Source organism: Amblyomma mixtum, chromosome 9, assembly GCF_055824585.1.
Source record: "Amblyomma mixtum isolate Tamu chromosome 9, ASM5582458v1, whole genome shotgun sequence".
Taxonomy (NCBI): domain Eukaryota; kingdom Metazoa; phylum Arthropoda; class Arachnida; order Ixodida; family Ixodidae; genus Amblyomma; species Amblyomma mixtum.
Window position 1 is genome coordinate 114,957,049 of NC_143020.1, and position 20,623 is coordinate 114,977,671.

At 49.2% G+C, this 20,623-nt stretch overlaps 2 protein-coding genes across 14 annotated transcripts in view; one reads left to right on the top strand and one right to left on the bottom strand.

The window, feature by feature from the left end:
* LOC149330853 (serine/threonine-protein kinase D3-like) overlaps nt 1-15,651 on the top strand; it is a 30,312-nt gene extending 14,661 nt beyond the window's left edge. Inside the window, exons 8-16 of the mRNA XM_089561557.1 lie at nt 1,114-1,516; nt 1,628-1,700; nt 2,525-2,793; nt 5,288-5,386; nt 5,616-5,700; nt 9,499-9,574; nt 12,747-12,853; nt 14,250-14,330; nt 15,138-15,651. Of these exons, the coding sequence (XP_089417683.1) occupies nt 1,114-1,516; nt 1,628-1,700; nt 2,525-2,793; nt 5,288-5,386; nt 5,616-5,700; nt 9,499-9,574; nt 12,747-12,853; nt 14,250-14,330; nt 15,138-15,415 (1,471 nt within the window). The 3' untranslated portion in view covers nt 15,416-15,651. The remainder of the gene's footprint in view (nt 1-1,113; nt 1,517-1,627; nt 1,701-2,524; nt 2,794-5,287; nt 5,387-5,615; nt 5,701-9,498; nt 9,575-12,746; nt 12,854-14,249; nt 14,331-15,137) is intronic.
* Nucleotides 1-20,623, bottom strand: part of LOC149330852 (putative methyltransferase-like protein 25) — a 135,413-nt gene that overhangs the window by 24,919 nt on the left and 89,871 nt on the right. The window contains exon 2 of one of the 13 annotated variants that reach the window (XR_016285737.1): nt 42-2,837. The exons of 10 other annotated variants lie outside the window; for them this stretch is intronic. The gene's annotated coding sequence lies outside the window, so the exon portion shown is untranslated. 2 more of the 13 variants (XR_016285733.1, XR_016285734.1) reach the window with 2 other exon arrangements.

Here is a 20,623-nt window from a genome sequence, read left to right on the forward strand (position 1 = left end):
AATTAGCAGTAGGAAAAAGTTAAAGGTACATATTCTTTGGAATGACTATCTTTACTTAGCATGTGTTAGATTCATTCAATAAACCATCACTCGAAATTCTCTGTTCATCATGTGTAGTGGGTCTAGATGTAATGGATGTAATGATCTGCCATGTAGCGAATTCCTCTTTATTACAAAGTGTCTCAATTCCCAAGTGCCGCCCCCATTGAAACTTATTAGCGAACTTCATGTAACGAAGTTGCTGTGGCAGTCAACCTTGATATAACAAACTTGCCGCGCTGACTATCTATTAACTAGTGCTGTGTTACTTGAAATTTGGCTGAATTACGTGGAAATTTTTGTAAAACATGAGCTGCCATGAGAGGAATGTCTATGATCGCAACGAGTGAACACAGGCTGTACAACGTGCTGTGCGCCAGCGCAGTCAGCACCTCTCTGTGCCAAATACAGCAGTTTCCGCAGCTTTCACTTTTGTAGCGTAACATCAAGTGGCACTACTGTAGTTCCACGTCCAGAAGCAGTACGAAACAGGCGTGGGGCGAGCAGTGTGTAGCCATCGCTGCTGCTTTGTTGCTCGCCCAATTCACAGGAAACATGCAGCAGAAGCCGGGACAATCAGAGTGTGCTGGCCACGCAAGTAAAGAGTCAGTTTCCGAGGGCAATGGTAGATGCACAGACCAGGACTTTCTTTCTTCTTTATTTTTTTTACGAGCGCCGAGCATGCAGAAAGAAGCTGATGGTTGTCTCCCCCTCCTCCCCGACTCACAGTCGTGTTATCAATGCAATTGCCAAATATCTCTACATGTTTGAGACTTTGAGTGTAACCGGGGTTCACTGTGAATGTTAGCTAGGCCATTTCATCTACATGTATTTTTCATTCTGGCTTCCTTTCTGCAGGGTCCTTTTTGAGTTTTCACGTCAAAACTAGATGCAACACAAACCTGTATGTCACGAAAAATTGCAGACTTTTCTCGATTTCCTCATATATTCAGGTGTAAATGTAATCATCTTTGCTCCACCTCGTTTCTTTCTTTTTACTGTGCTGGTCACCAGCTCTAGCAACCCACTTTCCGGCCTTTGTGCCGTAACGGTCCTTTTTTCTTTCTTGTGCAGTGAGTCAGGCAGCAACAACATCCCGCTGATGCGCATCGTCCAGAGTGTGCGGCACACCAAGCGCAAGGGTGGCGCAAAGCTCTTCAAGGAAGGCTGGCTGGTGCACTGCACGGACCGGGACCCCGTTAGACGGCGCCACTACTGGCGGCTGGACAGCAAGGCGCTCACCCTCTTCCACTCGGACACGGGCTCCAAGTACTACCGCGAGATCCCCCTCGCCGAGATCCTGTCCGTGGACCCGCCACGGAGGCCTGACATTGGTTTCGAGCTGCGCACGGCCGCGGGTGCTACCTACCTGGTGGGCGATGACCGGGACCAGGCACGCCCCTGGGAGCTGGCTCTGCGCCAAGCACTTATGCCGGTCGCCCGCCAGGATGATGAAGGAAATGGCCAGCAGAACACGGTCGGTGCTTCCCGTGATTTGCAGTGTGCCTGATTGAAGCATGCTTGCATGCTTCACAATGCATTGAATTGTATGAGCTTTGTGTCGGTCTCACTGCTGCTCTGAATGCAGGACATCAGCCTGCGGTACCAGATCTTCCCAGATGAAGTTCTGGGGTCGGGCCAGTTTGGCATCGTCTATGGAGGTGGGTCTGCAAGCATTACAGCTTGGTTTGAAATGTTTATTGTTTGCTCACTTCAGTGCTCTGGACGACTGGTGTGAGTACTGGAGGTATTAAGGAAAAATCAGTGATTGTAGAGGAGGAGCTGGGAATAGTGCAGGGAATTCTGAGTTGCAGAGAACAAAACTTTTTCTTTCTTTGTTAGTTTAATGGGGGGTCACCTGCTCATTGTGACCGCTAGGGCAGCTGGCGAGTGCATTCATTGCCAGCCTTTGAAGAATTTGTAGAGAACCGTTTAGAATGGTAATGCTCGGCACAAGCTTTGCGGTACGTCACCGTGATGTGTAGTTACCACTGCCGTGGTGTGTAGTTACCAGGGCAGGTACCACTGCCTAAATTCATCTTTTTCTAGCCAGCAATACACACACTACATTGCCACTGTGCAATGCTAGATTCATTGGGTGTTTGCGGTGTTGGTGAATATAATATTGTTTGTTCGTTATGATTTGTCTTCACTGGTAGCTTAGGGCCTGGCGTCACTACGTTTGCATCTCATGCGCTCTATGTTCAGACTACAGGTGTTTGCATGGCATCACTGCGTGTTAGCCAATCAATTGGGCATGATCGTTTCAGCACCAACACAGCAGAAACAGGAAATGCACCCTTTAACAGCTGTAGTTGTATGATTGTGCAGAGTTGTCTTCGAGGGTGTTAGTGTCATCAATCCTCATAAAGTGTTTCCTTTTGGGGCATGACTTGGTGGCGCTGCTTATCCAAGGTTTCCATTTCTATGCCCTTGATAGAATGGAATTGTCCGTTCTGACTGGCTGGGGTGATGATTGGCGCAGGTGTGCACCGGACGAGCGCGCGGGCGGTGGCCATCAAGGTGATCGACAAGCTGCGCTTCCCCACCAAGCAGGAGGCGCAGCTGAAGAACGAGGTGGCCATCCTGCAGAACATCCGGCACCCGGGGGTCGTCGACCTGGAGAAGATGTTCGAGACGGCCGAGCGCATCTTTGTCGTCATGGAGAAGCTCAAGGGGGACATGCTCGAGATGATCCTCTCCTCGGAGAAGGGGCGGCTCTCCGAGCGCACCACCCGTTTCCTCATCTACCAGGTGGGCAGCAGCATGCCCTCGCCGTGTGCACCCTTGCACGGAGGCTGTAACAGCTTTGGGCGTGTTTAGAACGGACGGGGACAACAGCACAGAATGTATAGGAACACCTTAAGAGAGGGTGTGGAAATTAAAACTATTCTCGTTATTTATGCATGAAATGTAAGCAGATTTGACACAGATATGTAACTTGTTATTCCAATTTCAGAACTGCATTTTATTTTAAACTAGTTCATATAGTTGTTGAGTACAGAGTACAGAACCTTGATTATACGACTTTCAGGCGATCGCGTGAAGCTGTCGTATCATCGAAATTCTCGCACAAGTGATGCATTTGCGTAACAAACGTGTCTGCTACTCTGACTTTAAAAATGAAAGCTCTTTTCCCCACACATTATGAAAGTGCCTGTTTTCGTTCTGTGAGAACTAGTTTTGAGACCGCCCGCAGCCAGGTTTTTCACAGTCGAAGAGGCCACTTTAGAGCTGCTGTTGTTGGCATTAAATAGACGTCACATGCATCTAGAAAATGATGATTTGGACAACGTGCCAGGGATGTGGCTGCTCCGACCCTTCAAAGACGTTTTGCGGTGTGCAGTACGACCATGCCAGCAACATGTCTTTCTGTTCAGACTTCCTTTAGTACCGCTGTCATTCCACAGCAGCAGGTAGCTGTGTCTGTGCTAGGAATTCACATCATAAAGGAAACAAAAAAAACGCGACGCTCGCCTGCTGTGTGAATGTTCCAGCGATGGGCTTTCTGCAGTGACGTGGGGCCCGCTGGGTGACAGCGCACCCAGCGTGCCGCTTGCTTCTGGCTGATTGGGCACCTTAATGGTAGTGCACTATAAAATTTTGGGACCGCTTAAGGGGGGATGAGGGGATCGAAGGCAACTTTTCTGTTCGACTGACGAAATTTGGCAGACAGGCTTAAAAACAGCATCAGACAATCAGATATAAAGTTTCACAATGACAGCTTCAGCAGGTTCCCTTTTATCATTGTTTATACGTTGTCCCTATGTTGCTTGCTTGTGGAAAGCCTAGCATGATAAAAAAACAGGCTACAGGTCTATAAATGCTTTTAATATTTACTAAGAAGTGTGGTGTAAATGAAGACTGTCTTAATTGTTTTTAAAAATTTCTCTGCCCCTTTTTTAAAGGACATAATATGCACCTTCTCTTTATGTTTAGAATGTATCATGCTCTAATTACCATGTAATAAAAACATGTGAGCCTAAATGGTAAATCTGAGACTGTCTCGACGCAGATCACACTTCAGTGATCACAACAAAACAAATGGGGTAAAAATCTATGCACCCATTGCTGTGCTATGCTTTCCACAAATAAGGTATATTAAGCTGAAAACAAACTTTCGAAAAAACAAGCCTGAAAGTTCTAAGCTAGCACACACTGTCTATGTGTAGATGCCGATGAATGTATCTATTTGGAGCGCTTATAGTTTATTTTTGGGTGAAATATGTCAGTACAACATAGAAACAGTGTTGGGGATGCCAAAAAGTGCACTTTTCAAAAATCGACTTTTTTCGCGATGTTTGCGATCTGATCCCCACATCGCAGTGCCCTTAAGGGGGGACACTGGTCTTGAAAAGAAAATTTTATTAAATTAGTCATAGTTATGAAATTATCAGGGTTTGATGTAAAACTATTCCTTGAGCACTTATGCACATTTTATGCAAGTATTTTGCGGAGAGTTTTGAAGAAAATTTGCTGTGGGAAACTCGCTGAAATGTATGCCATTGGGTTCTCTTCACACCAAGGAATACAATAAGGGTAAAATTATCATCCTGGCTCTCATAGAACTTGAGTTATAGGGTACTGAAGCTGCCACTTCAGAAACAGGAATACACACACTTTCCTTCTCATTTCTGAAGCGACAACTTCAAAACCCTATAAGTTAAGTTCTATGATAGGCGGGAAGACAATTTTACCCTTATTGTATTCCTTGGTGTCAAGAGAACCCAATGGCACACATTTCAGCGAGTTTCCCGCAGCAAATTTTCTTCAAAACTCTCCGCAAAATGCTAGCATAAAAAGTGCATAAGTGCTCAAGGAATTGTTTTACCTGAAATTAAATGACATATTTAGAATCGGCACACAAAAATACATGCTCCCCGGAGATTTCGTAACTGTGACTTCATTAATAAAAATTTTTTTTTCAAGACCAGTGTCCCCCCTTAAGGCACCTTAATTAAAAGGGCACTGCAATAGTGGTGTGTTCTGGATCCATTGCGTGCAGACAAGTTGAAGATGACAACATGCACACAACGAGAGTGGCAGTTTAACACGAGGGGTGATCGTGACAGCACAGCGCTCTCGTGCAGTGGCCAGCAAAGCTGATCTGTTCGAGTCATCGTGGGTTTGCAACCCTGCTGTGGCGCAGTTGCGGCCATATTTGTTTTATTTCTGTAGGTCTAGCTGGCCCCAGACACTCAAACAGGAAATGGGTTTTCCAAAAATGTTTCTTGGCTGTGCTGTGCAGATCCTGATTGCACTGAAGCACCTGCACTCCAAGAACATTGTGCACTGCGACCTCAAGCCCGAAAATGTGCTGCTCTCCTCCGACTCTGAATTCCCTCAGGTGGGTGCAGCGTTTTTTTTTTCTTTGCTTTTGCATCGAATTCTTTGTCCTATTGAACTGTCTCCAGTTCACGGGTGCAGCCTGATGACGAAGCCTGTGCGGCTTTGGATGACCCACCTCCCCACTTGTGTTTTCGTAATTCGAAGCAAAGCATTATTTATATCGGGGCTTCTCTGCCTTCTCGCGTCTTCATTTATATGTCTCGTGTTCTCTCTCTGATGTACTGCAGGTGAAGCTGTGCGACTTTGGCTTCGCCCGCATCATTGGCGAAAAGTCATTCCGGCGGTCTGTTGTCGGCACCCCTGCATACCTAGGTACTGGTTCCATGCAGTATATTCTGACAAGCTGGAGGTGACATTTTGGAAACAGCGAAAGGATAGACTTGAAGCTACCCAACTGCTTATCGGGGAAACTTGCACCTATTGCACAGTGCGGTAAAAAGCCATTGGAGTCACTGCAGCAAGCAAAAGAAGAACAGAACGCGCATCTTTAAAGGGACTATGAAACAAATTTATTGAGATTATGTAAAGATAGGCAATCCATCACTCGTCACTCCAGCGCAAGAATTTTTGAGCTAGCATCAATAACAACGAAGTTATAGGCGATTAAAAATCACCCTCCTCCTCTCCCCCCTCAACTCGTACGCGCGGGGCACCATAAAAAAATAAAGAAAACAGCTCCGGGACTGGGCTCCGCCCATGAAAACGTCATTCGCTGACGTTCGGTTTACAACTTCCGGTTGTCGCACTCGCGAGGAGCGGCGTGCGTCGGCAGCGTCTCTCCGGTCTCGGCGCTTTCTTGGATTGCGGCGCGCGTCGGGTTCTTTGCTAGTTGGCAGAATGGACCCGGACCTGTTCCCGGCTCACACAATGTTTTTTTTTTTTTTTGTGCGCTGGTTCGGCCGTCACACCGATGCTGCCAAGTCTTGGTGTGAAACACCGTGCATATAATGAGCCTAGCTCTCGAATGATGTTGGACACCCGGCTGCGGGATCGCAAAATCGCGCCGCCCGACTTAGATCACAAGGAACATACGGTATTACGGTCGTAAAACGGACGGGAGAGTCAAAGAAGGTCGGGACCGAGTCTGCATGTCGAAGCAGCAGCCGAATGTGAACAGCAGCAGTACGTAGCCGTCAGGCCAAAGCCCTCCGCGACAGCTAACGCTTCGAATTCGTCCTGTGCCCTAAGTAAATGCGGCACCTTTTTTTAAGTTCTCGTAGATAAAATTGTCTTCCATCGCAGATCATATCGTGTAAACGTCCATACCGATCGCTGTAAGCTGGAAACTCACCTTCCCGGCGGGAAGAAACAGTGTCGGCAGCGACTTTGGTCGAAGCTTCAGCTGCTTGACATTCATGCCTGACTATCGAACGAGCGCTGGGTTATAGTAGTAAGCGTCAGGTGCGAAGTGTCGACCGCAAACGCGGAGTCTTCGGCGTGCGTGCGACGCTGGCAGTCCTATGCGCTCCATCCAGGCTGCTCGCTCACGCACGTCTCTAGGAGTAACATGCCTGAGTTCAACACCTCGCCAGTCACTGGGTTTGCAGCCGACGACACAGCAAGGCGTATTCATCTTGGGCGGTCGAAAAAGGCACTGCTAGTGGCTCCCGAACTCGCGACAGAAAGAGGCGGCAGAGGTAAATTAAAACCATATGCGCGAAGGCAATGCCCTCGCTCGCGCTTGCCCCAGGGGGTCGCGCGGCAGCTCGAGCAGACGATTTTCACCGCTACCGGAAGTGTGCCCGTGACGTCGAAGCTGCGGCGGCTCTAGCGAATGACAGCGTGTGGTGGCCTGCCGACGTCATGGGACTAGTGACGTCTATCTTCCCGGTTTTGGTTTCAGAATTGCTCCCTACGAAGACACCAAGCGGCCCGCGAATTTTGAAAAACACGGTTTTTAAAAATTCGTAATAAATTGCCGGCTGAGTTCCGAAGACTCATACTTGGTGTCAATGCTTCTGAGCATCACTTCTAACATTTGCAAGCGGCTTTTAATTCTTTTCATGGTCCCTTTAAGTGCTTCTCTTGGTTAAACTGCTCGCTTATTGGCACTGAAATCTGATGCAGTCTTTGTGTTGCGATACGACGTTTGGATGATGTACTTGCATGATTCATTCAAAATTAAAAATTCATCTCGTCTGCAGCACCAGTGACTCCAAACAAACAGATTTCACTTAAATGATACCAGTGGCACCGTCTGGTGCTGCCTATACCAGGAGCAATTGTTTTACCATTGATGCCGCGATGAGTGTGTTGACGACGCTTTCTCATCTGCTATGCTCAGTATTCCTAATTCTGGTCAAATCGAGTAAGTACGTCTAGATGTGGTATTGAAACAGAAATTCTGTCATATGTCATCTGTGCATCAAGTTCCAGCGAGAATAAACAAGCGGTTTAACCGTAAGAAGCGTATTACGATGCACCTTTAGCATTGCAACAGTCAGTACATGAATGTGTACAAAATGTAATCACTGTGTTCTGCCAACCTCAAGGTCTTGAGAGTCGAGTCCCAGCTTTTGTGGCCTGATTTAATGCCGTCTGGATATCTGCCACCGGTATTTTATTTTAAACATGTTTTCATGGAGAGTCCTGCACATAAGCGGAACTCGGTAGTTGATGACCAAAGGCACGTTATCACACTTCCCTTTCACAGCTTAGTTCCCTAACTCACTAAGTTGTCTTTTGCGTGCTCTTAGGACTCTCACGTTAAGAACTTAAACCATAGTTGTGTACAGCCCTCTTCTTCCTTGGTCTCTCAGAACTGTGCCCGAAGGGAGGAGCAGATATGCGACCACTGTTGGCAGCTCCGCCAGATGCAGTGAGCACCTTGGGACATTCAGTCCTTATTGTTTAGTGCAGTAGCAGTACTAGGCTCATTTTCCGATTTCTGGCATACGTACGTACGTACGTCCCTGAAACCTGCTTTGTGGCAGGCAGTCCACCTGCCCAACGGGATGTGGGCAACCTGTAGCTGACCTGGCGGGCCATCACTTGGGTGACAGTCTTTAGGCCTTTTTTTTACCCAGGCAGGCCTTGACCTAATGGCCTTTAGGGTGAGTGGCTTATGGTAAAGGCATTTAGGGTGAAAACCTTCTTGGTAAATGCCTTTGGGGCCTGCCAGCAGGACTTTACCCTGGCCATTATCTAAATGCCTTTAGGGTAAAGGCGATCACAAAATGAACAAGGGAGGGGAAAACCTCAGGTTGCTTGAGCCAACGTTTCGACAAGGGGACTTGTCTTCGTCTGGGCAAAGCGTTCATCATTGGCAGGGATTAAATAGGGCCTTCGCTTCGAGGAGGAAGGCCCCGGGGGTGGGGAAGGAAAGTGGTGTGAGAAGGGATGCGTGTCAGGAACGGGAGGGAGGTGAACCTTGATTCTTTAAGCTGCAATAGCGGAAAAACTTATATCCGGGGGGTGTGTAATGAACAAAGGCTTTGAAGGGGCTGCGAGGGGGGGTTGGCGCTGGGTGGACCTGAAAAACTCAGATAAGAGGATTAGTCAGCGTGGTACAGGGAAATGAGAACAAGGCAAACAAAATAGGCTGGCACTGGAAGGAGAAAGAAAGGGGGGGCATTTCCAAGGAAGGACAAGGCGGGGGGGGGGAATGGCTCGAGTTCAGAGAAAGCCAAAAGGTGGGGGCGTAGGGGGTAACAGGAATGTCATGGTTTCCGAGAACTGATAGTAGGGGATTAGGAGAGAAAAAAAAAGGCGAAAAAAAAGTGAACAACGGGAGAGGGTGCGCAGGCCGGAAATGTGGTGGAAGATATGACGTGGGAAGGGTGCAAAGAGGGATAGTATACTCAGAAGTACTTGTATTTGGGCCTTAGTTGAAGGCATTCACTGTAAATGCCTTCTGGGTAAAGACCTTTAGGTGAAGCTTTTAAGTAGAAGGCCTTTAGGTCAAATGCCTTTAGCACGTAGGACCTTAAGTGCCCACCCGAACTAGTGCTGCTGCACGATAAACCGCGCTTAGCCTTGCTAAACCGTCTGCTATGTTTTTTGTTTGTTTGTGCACTTGCACTTGACTGAGTCAGTGGGTGCCGGGTTATCTGCTCAGTTGAAGCGTTTTTCAAAAACCACGAGTGGCACGTGGCTGTTTTCTCTTTACAGCACCCGAGGTGCTTCGAAACAAGGGCTACAATCGCTCCCTCGACATGTGGTCTGTGGGAGTCATCATCTATGTCAGGTACTCTTTGCCCCTGGCTTTTTTTTTTTTCCTTTTCTGTGCCCTGTAAATTGGCATATCATGCCCTGGTGCAACACCGGTCTGCTCATGTGGTTGTTGCACATGTACACATGGCTGCAGCCATGTAATATGTGCAACATGGGGGAAAAAAGTGGCAAAGCGCGCATGGCCAGCAAAATTGGTGCTGACCAACATACCGAACTCGAAGGGAATCTAAAAATAGTTTGTTATATTGATAATTTAATATGTATAAAATGGCAATAGGTAATCTTATCTGCAACCTAGAAACAAAAATACTGCTACACTGCGCCCACGCTGGTGACATGCTTCTTGCAGTGACGTGTCGCCCACTGGCGTGTTGGTAGTGCACTGCTCACTGTGCATTGCTGCATTTAACCTTTGCATCGAAGCTGCACTGCGGATGTCATTGAGATTAAGGTACAGGTGCGGCCAGAATAATACGGAGCACGCGAAAGGCGGCCAAGCTAGTAGAAACTGCATCTAAGCGCCACCTATCAGCACAACAAAGACACCCCTGGCTATCCGCGCGCAGCGAGAGTGCCTGCTGCCGAGCCCCCCTCTTTGCTGCAACCCTGCCGTTATCACTGTTCGAAAGATGCTGAGCTGGTTCGGGCAACACCGCCAGGTGCTGCCTTCATCCAGGCGTGCTCACTTCAGCCTCGGTGTCGCGCATCGACTAAACTGCAAAGCGGTGGCCGCGCGGACTGAAGGGCCGAGATAACACGCAGTGCCAAAACGGCCGTCTTGCGCCCGTTTACTGCGGGCGCCGCTCCTCGATGCGAGAAAAGGGGCAACGAAGCGCATGGCGCTGTCAGCAGAGTAGCAGTCGCTTATAGAGCAAGGGATTGCATGCTATATGCTGTGATGTTGACAGGCCTGCGGAAAAAGTGGGTCCGTGCTACCGGCGCCATCTCGCCGCGTCCAAAATAAGATAGTTCCTGTCGCCACTGCTAGGCAGCGCGCATAAGCACGTTTCCGCTGCTCCGCGACCCTTCCTGTGCTCCGTATTATTCTGGCCGCACCTGTACATTTAGCCTTTGCAGCGAAGCATTCTAGGTGAAGGCTGCCACTAGGCTTTAGGTAATTAGGTTGGCTTCACTGCATGACAGCGATGCGGCGTGGAAAATGTGTGGCATGGAAACTCCTCTGAGTTTCCATGCCACTGAAGGCCACCCTCAATCAGACCAAACATTCACCTCATTCTTCGTGCAAAAGCTAGCGCAAAACACGACACACACAAGAAAGGTAGACAGGACAACGCGCTACTGACAACTGATCCTTTATTGGAAAGAAACACGTAATATATAGGTACACCGTCAACCCACCTATCAGCTGCAGCAAACGTCAGAATGATGTTAAAGGGTCATAAAAGCGATAAAAGACACAAAGACTGAAAACACGTCATAGCTAAAAACGATAAAAAGTGGCGAGAGAACATTAAAAGCATGACACGTGGTGTATAAGACCAAAGAAACATGACTGACCGGAATTCAACAGGATGATAACAAAACGATATTGTATAAAAACGTCCTGTGGAACCTGTGGAACCAGACATACACGTAGGTACGTGGAATGCAGTGAAAGGGTTGTGTATCAGATCCCACTCACATGTGGAAAAGTGTATGTTGGTCAAACAGGGCGTTGCCTGAATGAAAGGTTGAGGGAGCATGAACGTTCGATGGGGACAGGAACAGGTTCGAATCTGCCTCTTCATTGCAAGGACTGTGAACAAAACTCTTGCCGGCCCATTCTTGAAAAAACCGTTGTTTTAGGTAGAGGCCATGATCGAGTGTCCCGTGAATTAAAAGAAGCTTTTCTGATCAGAAAAAAGGGCGCGAATGCTGTTAGCGATGCATCTATCTTCTTGTATAAAACTGAAGAATGCTTTTTAGAAAGGTTTTCCTGAGTACGAGCATGTGTACAGGTTTTTTTCCCCTCAACGCAATCTCAAGTGTTCAGCGCACAGGCTTTTTTATCAGGTTTTTCTTGCTTCACATGTTTTATTTTACTGCATTTTTTACGTTTTTATACAATATCGTTTTGTTATCATCCTGTTGAATTCCAGTCAGTCATGTTTCTTTGGCCTTATACACCACGTGTCATGCTTTTAATGTTCTCTCGCCACTTTTTATCGTTTTTAGCTATGACGTGTTTTCAGTCTTTGTGTCTTTTATCGCTTTTATGACCCTTTACATCATTCTGACGTTTGCTGCAGCTGATAGGTGGTGTGACGGTGTGCCTATATATTACGTGTTTCTTTCCAATAAAGGATCAGTTGTCAGTAGCGCGTTGTCCTGTCTACCTTTCTTGTGAGTGTCGTGTTTTGCGCTAACTTTTGTACGAAGAATAATGCACCAACTAGCCCAGCAACAAGTGCTACTTGAGTATCTATTCACCTCATCAAGCAGTTTCAAAGGGCTAGCGTTGCTATCAGGTGCCCAAGGCCGTGCAGCCGCCCATCTCTACATGCAAAAAGTGATTGAAGAGTGCCATTAAGAGAAGCACCACCCACAGGGGTGTGACGCATTGTTCAGTATATCAAATGTTCCATTGAATGCAAATTCGATAAAGGCAAACAGTAGTGCTATAAATTGATTTGCATGGGATTTTCATGGGGATGTTCTAACTGTTCAGTATAAACAGTTGTTCAATGTATATCCATTTGACTTGAAAGTGGTACGAATGGAAAGCAGTGGATTTGTGTTTTCGGACTCTCGCATCTATTCATGCTTACGAACTTTTTTTTTTTTTTTTAAACTGCCCATTAGCTCATTTCTGTGCATGGTGTGTGTGACCCAGTATGATTTTTGTGGGTTTTCTTCCTGTTCATTCCTGACAGGATAAAAATAGAACCTTCTACTGCTGTTTTTTTACCGTTGTGCCTTAATTCTAGTTTATGGGAACAGCATTCAGCGGAAACAAAATGCCAAAGTACAGTGCATTTCCTCTGGCAGCTTGCCCACTGGAGAAGCCAAACTTGCATGTTAACTGCTTTATTTGACTGGCTAGCTGTATGTAGCCTGTTATCACAGCTTGCTTTAAAGAATGTCTTCGTGAGACGACATCTGTCAGGCTGGGAGGCTCTTTCATTGTGGCACCTGGCTGCCGGTGAATGATGTGCTGACCGGTGGACCTGTTGCCTCCGACGCAGTCTGAGCGGGACGTTCCCTTTCAACGAAGAAGAGGACATCAACGACCAGATTCAGAATGCCGACTTCATGTACCCCCCCAATCCGTGGAAGGACATATCCCCAGAAGGTACGCCTTGCCACTCTGTGTTGGGCTCTGCTTGCATTTTTTAGTATTTACTCTGGTGGGTTCGCAGAACCAGAACTACGAGTGCACCATTTGAACATTGTGAATTTAACTTCATTCTGCCTTTTGAAGTCTAGCCAAAGCTACGTGCTATTTTGTGCAGCTGACTGGCTACATTTTTCATGTATCTGTTGTCTAGGAGAGTACCAAAGAGAGAAACCACAGCTTGATGGCAGTTCTTTTTTTTTTCTTTTATGTGCACTGCAGAAGGCAGTGAAGGCTATTTATGCGTAAGGAGACCAGAGGATGAGGTGTTGAGGGGATTACGCAAGCAGGCAGGACTGTGTATTGTCAGCCACATGAATCATGAACAGTGATGAGTCTTTGTAGATGAGCATCAGGTTAGGGGTTAAACCATTCCCCATTAATGTCGTCACATAGTTTGTTACTGGATTTATTGGTTCTGCATCACATTTTGTTGAGTGATCAAAGTACTAATTTGAAGCAATGCGATAACTGGTTGCATCTGAGGACTAGCTGTTGGCAGTGGAGCTAGCTTACTGCGCAAGAATGAAAGAAATAAAACCATCAGCAGTCTGGGGGCCATCAAATGGGCTACTTTCTGTGTGGGCAAGGCGTGTCTACCAGTTTGTTCTGAGGTGAAGCTAGTACACATAGTATGCCTCCTGTTTGATTCAGGTTAGTGCAAGGTGTTAATTGTGCACATTTTTTTGATAGAAGCTCATTAGCTCTGATTACCGTGCTGAAGTAAAACATTTCGGGTGGTCAATTGGGGCTGAATTGAGAGCATAGAAGCTTGTGACCTAGGTTGTGGTCCCTTCGGCCTACCATATGTTGCTGAAAGGGACACAAGTCAAGGGATACGGGCCCTGGTCTGACCCACTCACCAGTGGTAAGGAGATGGTGCTGTGGTCCGGTGCTGTTAGAATGAACCTGAAACCACTTATTGCATGCTGGTGGCTGGAAAGGCCTTTGATCACATGCGCTTGTTGCATGTTTTAAGGCGAAAAGCCTTTAATGACTCATACTCGCGGCCATGACTGTCTGTCCGTCTGTTAAATCTGAAGTGAAAGTCATAACTAGTCACAAGTCATGACTAACTAGTCATTAACAAGCCATCAGCTAGTTGGTCATGACTAACTAGTCATTAACCAATAAGTTATGACTAGTTAGTCATTAACCAATCATGACTAGGTAGTCATGAACCAACCGTGAGTAACTAGTCATCAACTAATTAGTCATGACTAGTTAGTTGCGTGGAAAGGCTTTCTCCTCATGCACTTTAGATCGTCAAAGTGCCCCCTGAGTTTTTGTGGTGGGGGTTCGTGCTATGGGTTGTTCACTTGAGGCTGACTACTGCCTGTGTGGTTCCTTCCAGCGGTTGACCTTATCAACAACTTGCTCCAAGTGAAGACAAGGAAGCGCTACACGGTGGACAAGTCCCTCGTTCACACCTGGCTGCAGGAAAGTCAAACCTTTTTTTTTTTTTAAATAACGGAGTTGCCATTTGGTTGCACCAGCCTTGCGTATGTGCAGTGAAAACTGTACAGCAGTACACTTAGGGCTGGTAGTGATTGCTGACCCTTCACTACTATGTATGGGCTTTTCTCGTGTTAACGGCAGGATGCCTTTTTACTTTTTCGAACAACTGTTTATTAATAAGGTTAAGTTAAGAGTGGTTACAGGGGTGCGTACGGTCCAGCGTCCATCTTGCGTCTGGTGCTTCGTCTTCGTCCCCAGGGTTGTCCGACGACTGCGCTTTTTCCGCAGCTTGTGTTCGCCGCGCATCGGGAGGTTCGCTAAACTACTGAGAGCCCTTCACTACGGTGCCCCTCATAGCCTGAGTCGCAGTGGGACGTTGAGCCCCCGTAAACCATAAACCATCTCTGTGTATTTGTGAGCAGTTACATCTTTTTCTTAATAAATCTCCCATGTTCTTTACATTTTTCGCAATGGAGGGACCAATAGTGAGGAAAGTATGGAAATATTGGGTCTTTTCTTCAGCGTATTCAATGCCTGGGCATTACAGGGTTGACATTCGGGTAATTTAAATACCCTAAAGGCCCACTACGGGCTTTTTACATAGAGGGGTGGGACAAACCAGAACATGTTACAAGAAGTCCAGAAGCATCATAACACAAAAGAAATGTTCTTACAAAGATGCACAGTATTTGTATTCATTCGTTGTGTTGAGCACACAGCTTTGGTAAAAAGCTTAACCGTGGTTGCTAACCATCAGTTTGGTTGTCTGACATTCGTGTGCTCATGCAGGACTACCAGACGTGGTGTGACATACGCGAGCTGGAGAGCCAGGTCGGGGTCCGGTACCTGAGCCACGAGTCGGACGATGCCCGCTGGGAGGCGTACCGGCGTGAGCGCGGGCTACAACCCCCGGCGCCCGCGCCACCCACTGCGCCGTTGACCACTCAGCAGTCGGCCCAGCAGCAGTCACAGCAGCCCAGCCACCATGCACCCGCACGCCCCCGCCTGTCCGTGCAGCGCGAAGAGGAAGCATCGCCCACCTGTGGCCGCATCCGCCTCTGACCTTCCCCCTCTCCCCCCCTGTGCGGCGCCCTCTTTCGCGAGTCGGCCCCTCCCGTGCATGCAACATGCAGTTTCCTACGTTTTCCTCGGGGGAAGCCAGAGCTCTTCAGTCCTACCAGTTGCAAAACTCCAAATCAAAATCCGGTCGTGATCAGTGGCCATTTTCTGGCGACTACGGCACTGATGATGATAATGTGGCCAGACCTTTCACAGCAGGATGACACAATGGGCTTGCCTTTAATACGTCTAGATGGTGGCGCCACCATCTGAATGGATGGTAGATGGATGGGTAGGAGCGCCCCCTTTGAAACGGGGTGGTGGCAATTGCCACCATGCTCAGCTTTCCTTTCTTTATTTTTGTTCAACTGTGTTGTGGAGGCTAACGAGTGGTGGCGCCACCTATGGTCTGGGTAGTTAACTATTATTGGGGTAACTAAAGGTTTTTGCCCAGTTGCAGCACCAGGTTTTGATACTACGCGGGCGCCGTGGGGAGTTTTGCATCTGGTATGAAGAAAGCTCTCGGGGAAACAGGGTGCTGGTGTAGATGCATTTTTATTACGTGGGGAGGAGCACACACGTGGCCGGGGTGCTCTCTGGCCTGTCACGAAGTTTGTAAGGGGGAGCAAGCTTTCAGCTACGAGGTGATTGCAATTAGCATCCACCTGAGGGTAGGCATGGATGTTGGTTGCAATCAGTCCTTCTTTGGAAGCTCACTAGAAAGCAACCCGGGTGCAAGTACTGCTTCGCTTGAATGCCGTCTTGAAGCATGTGAGCTCGAGCTCTTTGGATGCAGCTGAACTGTATGAAAGGCGGAGTGAAACCACACTTGTTGAACGAACTGAACAAGGTGTCATTGTTCGCTGTCCCCGTTTAGTGTGCGTGGGTTTGTGTGGTACTGAGGGCCGTTTTACTTAATGATCACACCTTCAGCAATATTTTTTTACATGGCATGGCTTTACTGGAGGGACAGGCGTTTCTTCAAGTCACCATATTTCTTTTGTAAGGGTGTAACAAGTGTGCAGCTCTCCGATTTTTTTTTTTTTAGTAGAGAAGACAAGCAGTGGCAGTCGTGTCATGTCTGCAGAAAAACCAAGTAGAGAAGAGACGACGCTGAAGTGGCGAGATGTCTGTGCGCATAATTGTCCATTTCTTCATTGCAGTCCTTTGTCGGACGCTGAAGTACAGTCTGGTCAACGTTGCCATGATATTGGATATGCAAAGTCCACAGTCAGTGTTAAAGGGACACTGAGGAGAAATTGAAGTTGGCTTGTATCGACAGAATACCAGCTCCTGATTACAAAAACGCCACTCATACTGACAACAAAGCCCTTGTAACGTAGAAAAGAGCAAGAACCAAAATACAGGTATCACCGCCACGGGCCAAACTCACAAGTACAAGCGTGATGACGTCATAGGCCAAAACAGTGTTGCTAGAACGAATGGTTCTAGCAACACCAGGAACCGAGAAACCATGCATCACTGAGGCGCAGCCAATGCATGCGCAAATCTCCTCGACGTCGCCAGATGGCGCCACGTGCCCGGCTGCTACGTGCGCTCCTGAAGCATCGGGACAAATCAGCGCCTGTTTTCCGGCGGTAGGCGGGCTCCCGGTATTCCGCTAGCGGTAACAAGGTACACGGTATGCTAAAGGTGTCTATTTGCGAGAACTTCGTTGACGACTTCGAGAACGAGATCCATCGTAACGCTGGCAAAACGCCAGTGCAAACGGAATCGAAGCGACTGTAGCGACGGCCGCAATAGCCGATAGATGCCTTCAACGTGCGGCCGGCGGTAGCTTTCTTTTCGGCTGCTGCTAGGCTGCACTGCTGACCGTCAGAAATCACGGAGTCTGCGTTACGTCATGTTCACGTCATGTTTCACGTCACTTAGTCCTGTGTCGTCATAGGAGAATCCCAAGTTTGAATCAGAGCGGCGGGAAAAACTTTTCAACTTCGAATCCAAATTTCTTAGAAATAAATGCATCTTTCGCTGCCGGCCAAGTGGCAACAAAGCCATGACAAGCCGAACTATCGGATTTTGCTATAAAAAAAATATTGTTACGTGGCCCGAAGTCTATGTCGGCACAAGGACGACCGGAGCACAGGGTCCAGATCACAGCTAGCCCCGAGCGGCAAGCGCGCACACACCGGGCACTTCCTCTGCGTCGTCTTCACGGAGATTATCCGTTGCATGGCCCCCCGGTCGGAAAGGCACCGTCTCGGTGCTCATCAGGGCAGTGAGGGGGACGGCAAGACGTAGGGCTTGAGGCGAGAGACGTGCACAACATCGGTCTGATGCTGAGAGGACGTGGCACCGGGGAAGGCCGGAGCGATCTCGTAGGTGACTGCGGTGACTTGGCGCAGGACACGGTACGGGCCGATGTAGCGGGACAGAAGTTTTTCAGAGAGCCCCACGCGGCGAGATGGCGACCAAAGCAAGACGAGGGAGCCAGGGGTGAAGGAGACCACACGGTGACGGCGGTTGTAGAATTCCTGCTGAGAGGTCTGGGAAGCGAGGAGCCGGGAGCGTGCGAGTTGGCGAGCGTGGTCAGCGCGGGTAATGGCGTCGTGGGCGTATGCAGACGGCGGAGCAGTAGAAGTGGGAAGCAGCGTGTCCAGAGGCAGCAGGGGCTCGCGGCCATACAAAAGATAAAAAGGGGAGTAACCGGCAGTGTCATGGCGGGAGGAGTTGTAGGCGAAGGTCACATAGGGGAGAGCGGTATCCCAGTCGCGATGGTCCGGAGAAACGTACATAGCCAGCATATCGGTGAGAGTGCGATTGAAGCGTTCTGTGAGGCCGTTCGTCTGCGGGTGGTAGGCGGTGGTGAGCTTATGTTTCGTAGAGCACGATCGAAGAATGTCAGCGACAACTCTGGACAGAAAGCATCGGCCTCGGTCGGTCAGAAGTTGACGGGGAGCTCCATGATGTAGGATAAGGTCGGTCAAAAGAAAGTCGGCAACATCAGTAGCCGTACTGGTGGGCAGTGCGCGTGTGATCGCGTAACGGGTAGCGTAGTCTGTGGCAACAGCTATCCATTTGTTGCCCGAGGCGGATTCCGGAAATGGTCCCAAAAGGTCTAAGCCGACGCGATGGAAAGGTTCGGGTGGGACGTCAATGGGCTGAAGCAGACCGGCTGACAGAGTGGTGGGGCGTTTCCGGCGCTGGCACTCATCGCAGGCAGCAACATAGCGGCGTACACAGCGGTAGAGGCGCGGCCAAAAGAATCGACGACGCACGCGGTCGTAAGTACGGGAGACACCCAAGTGACCAGCAGTGGGAAGATCATGCAGCTCTTGGAGGACAGCAGTGCGAAGGTGCTCGGGGACAACGAGAAGGAGGTCTGGGCCATCCTGGCTAAGGCTCCTGCGGTATAAAACTCCATCACGAAGCACAAAGCGGCGCATCGGAGGGTCGAATGGGGCGGTGTTGAGGCGGTCGATAATGGAGCTCAGCTCGGCATCGCGGCGCTGTTCTTCGGCCATGTTAGCGAGGACAGAGAGGGAGCACAGAGCATCCACGCTGTCAGTGCCAAGATTGTCACACGGGCCAACGGGGTAACGGGAAAGGCAGTCGGCATCGGCGTGCAAGCGGCCAGACTTGTAGAGTACAGAGTAATGGTACTGCTGCAGGCTCAGTGCCCAACGACCAAGCCGTCCTGTAGGGTCTTTCAAGGAAGAGAGCCAGCACAACGCATGGTGGTCAGTGACAACTGTAAAGGGGCGGCCGTATAAATATGGGCGAAATTTCCCAACAGCCCAGACAAGAGCTAAGCACTCGCGTTCGGTAATTGAGTAATTCCGCTCCGGGGCAGAGAGGAGACGGCTGGCGTACGCGATCACACGGTGCTCTCCGGATTGTCTCTGTGAGAGGATAGCGCCGATGCCGTAGCCGATGCCGTGGCGTCGGTGCGAACTTCAGTGGGAGCGGTCACATCGAAGTGGGCGAGAACTGGCACGGTAGTAAGCTTCGATATCAGGTTGGAAAACGCCTGTGCCTGGTCGGGTCCCCAGATGAAGGTGGTGTCTTTCTTCAGAAGGTTAGTTAGGGGGCGGGCGATGTCGGCGAAGCCTTGAACGAATCGACGAAAGTAGGAGCAGAGCCCCAAGAAGCTTCGGACGTCGTTAGAAGAACGTGGCTGGGGAAAGTCTTTGACGGCTCGGATCTTCTCAGGGTCAGGGTGGACCCCCGTATTGTCGACGACATGACCCAAGATGGTGAGCTGGCGGCGCGCGAAACGGCACTTAGACGAGTTGAGCTGCAGGCCGGCATGACGAAAGAGGGAAAGGATCTGGGAAAGGTCAGTGATATGAGTGGAAAACGTGGGCGAAAAGACAATGACGTCATCGAGGTAGCACAGGCAGGTGGACCACTTAAAGCCGTGCAAAAGGGCATCCATCATGCGCTCGAATGTGGCAGGCGCGTTGCATAATCCGAAAGGCATAACTTTGAATTGGTAAAGCCCATCAGGTGTCACAAAGGCGGTCTTTTCACGGTCCTGGTCGTCTACAGCAATTTGCCAGTAGCCGGAGCGAAGATCTATGGATGAGAAAAATTTGGCACCATGAAGGCAGTCAAGGGCGTCATCGATACGCGGCAAGGGATACACGTCCTTTTTGGTGATCTTATTCAAGTGCCGATAATCAATGCAAAAACGCCAGGAGCCATCCTTTTTCTTCACAAGTACGACGGGTGAGGCCCAGGGACTGTGCGAGGGTTCGATAATGTTTTTCGCGAGCATTTTAGTAACTTCCGCATTGATAACTTGACGCTCGGCGTGAGAGACTCGATAGGGGCGGCGGCGGATGGGAGGGGCATCGCCGGTTTCAATGCGGTGCCTGACGGCGAGAGTTTGGCCCAGCGTCGTGTTGTTGACATCAAAAATATCCGAAAAAGATTCGAGAAGAGCACGAAGCTGGGCAGTTTGGTCGGGACTGAGGTCGGTGGCCATCATGGTCGTGAAGGCGTCGGGCGACTGAGGAGACTGCCGGCGCGGGGTGGCAGTGTCGTGAACAGGGGTGTTGGCCAACTGAGCGACGTGGCAAGGAGCGAGAGGAGATAGGGTAGCCACGCAGATGCCGGACGGGAGCACTTGAGAAGAGACGCCGAAGTTGAGGAAAGGCAGAGAAAGGGCGTTAGCTTGGATGGTGGCGATGGTATGAGGTAGGGCAACGTTACGGGTCAGCAGGAGGTCAAGGTTGGGCGTAACGA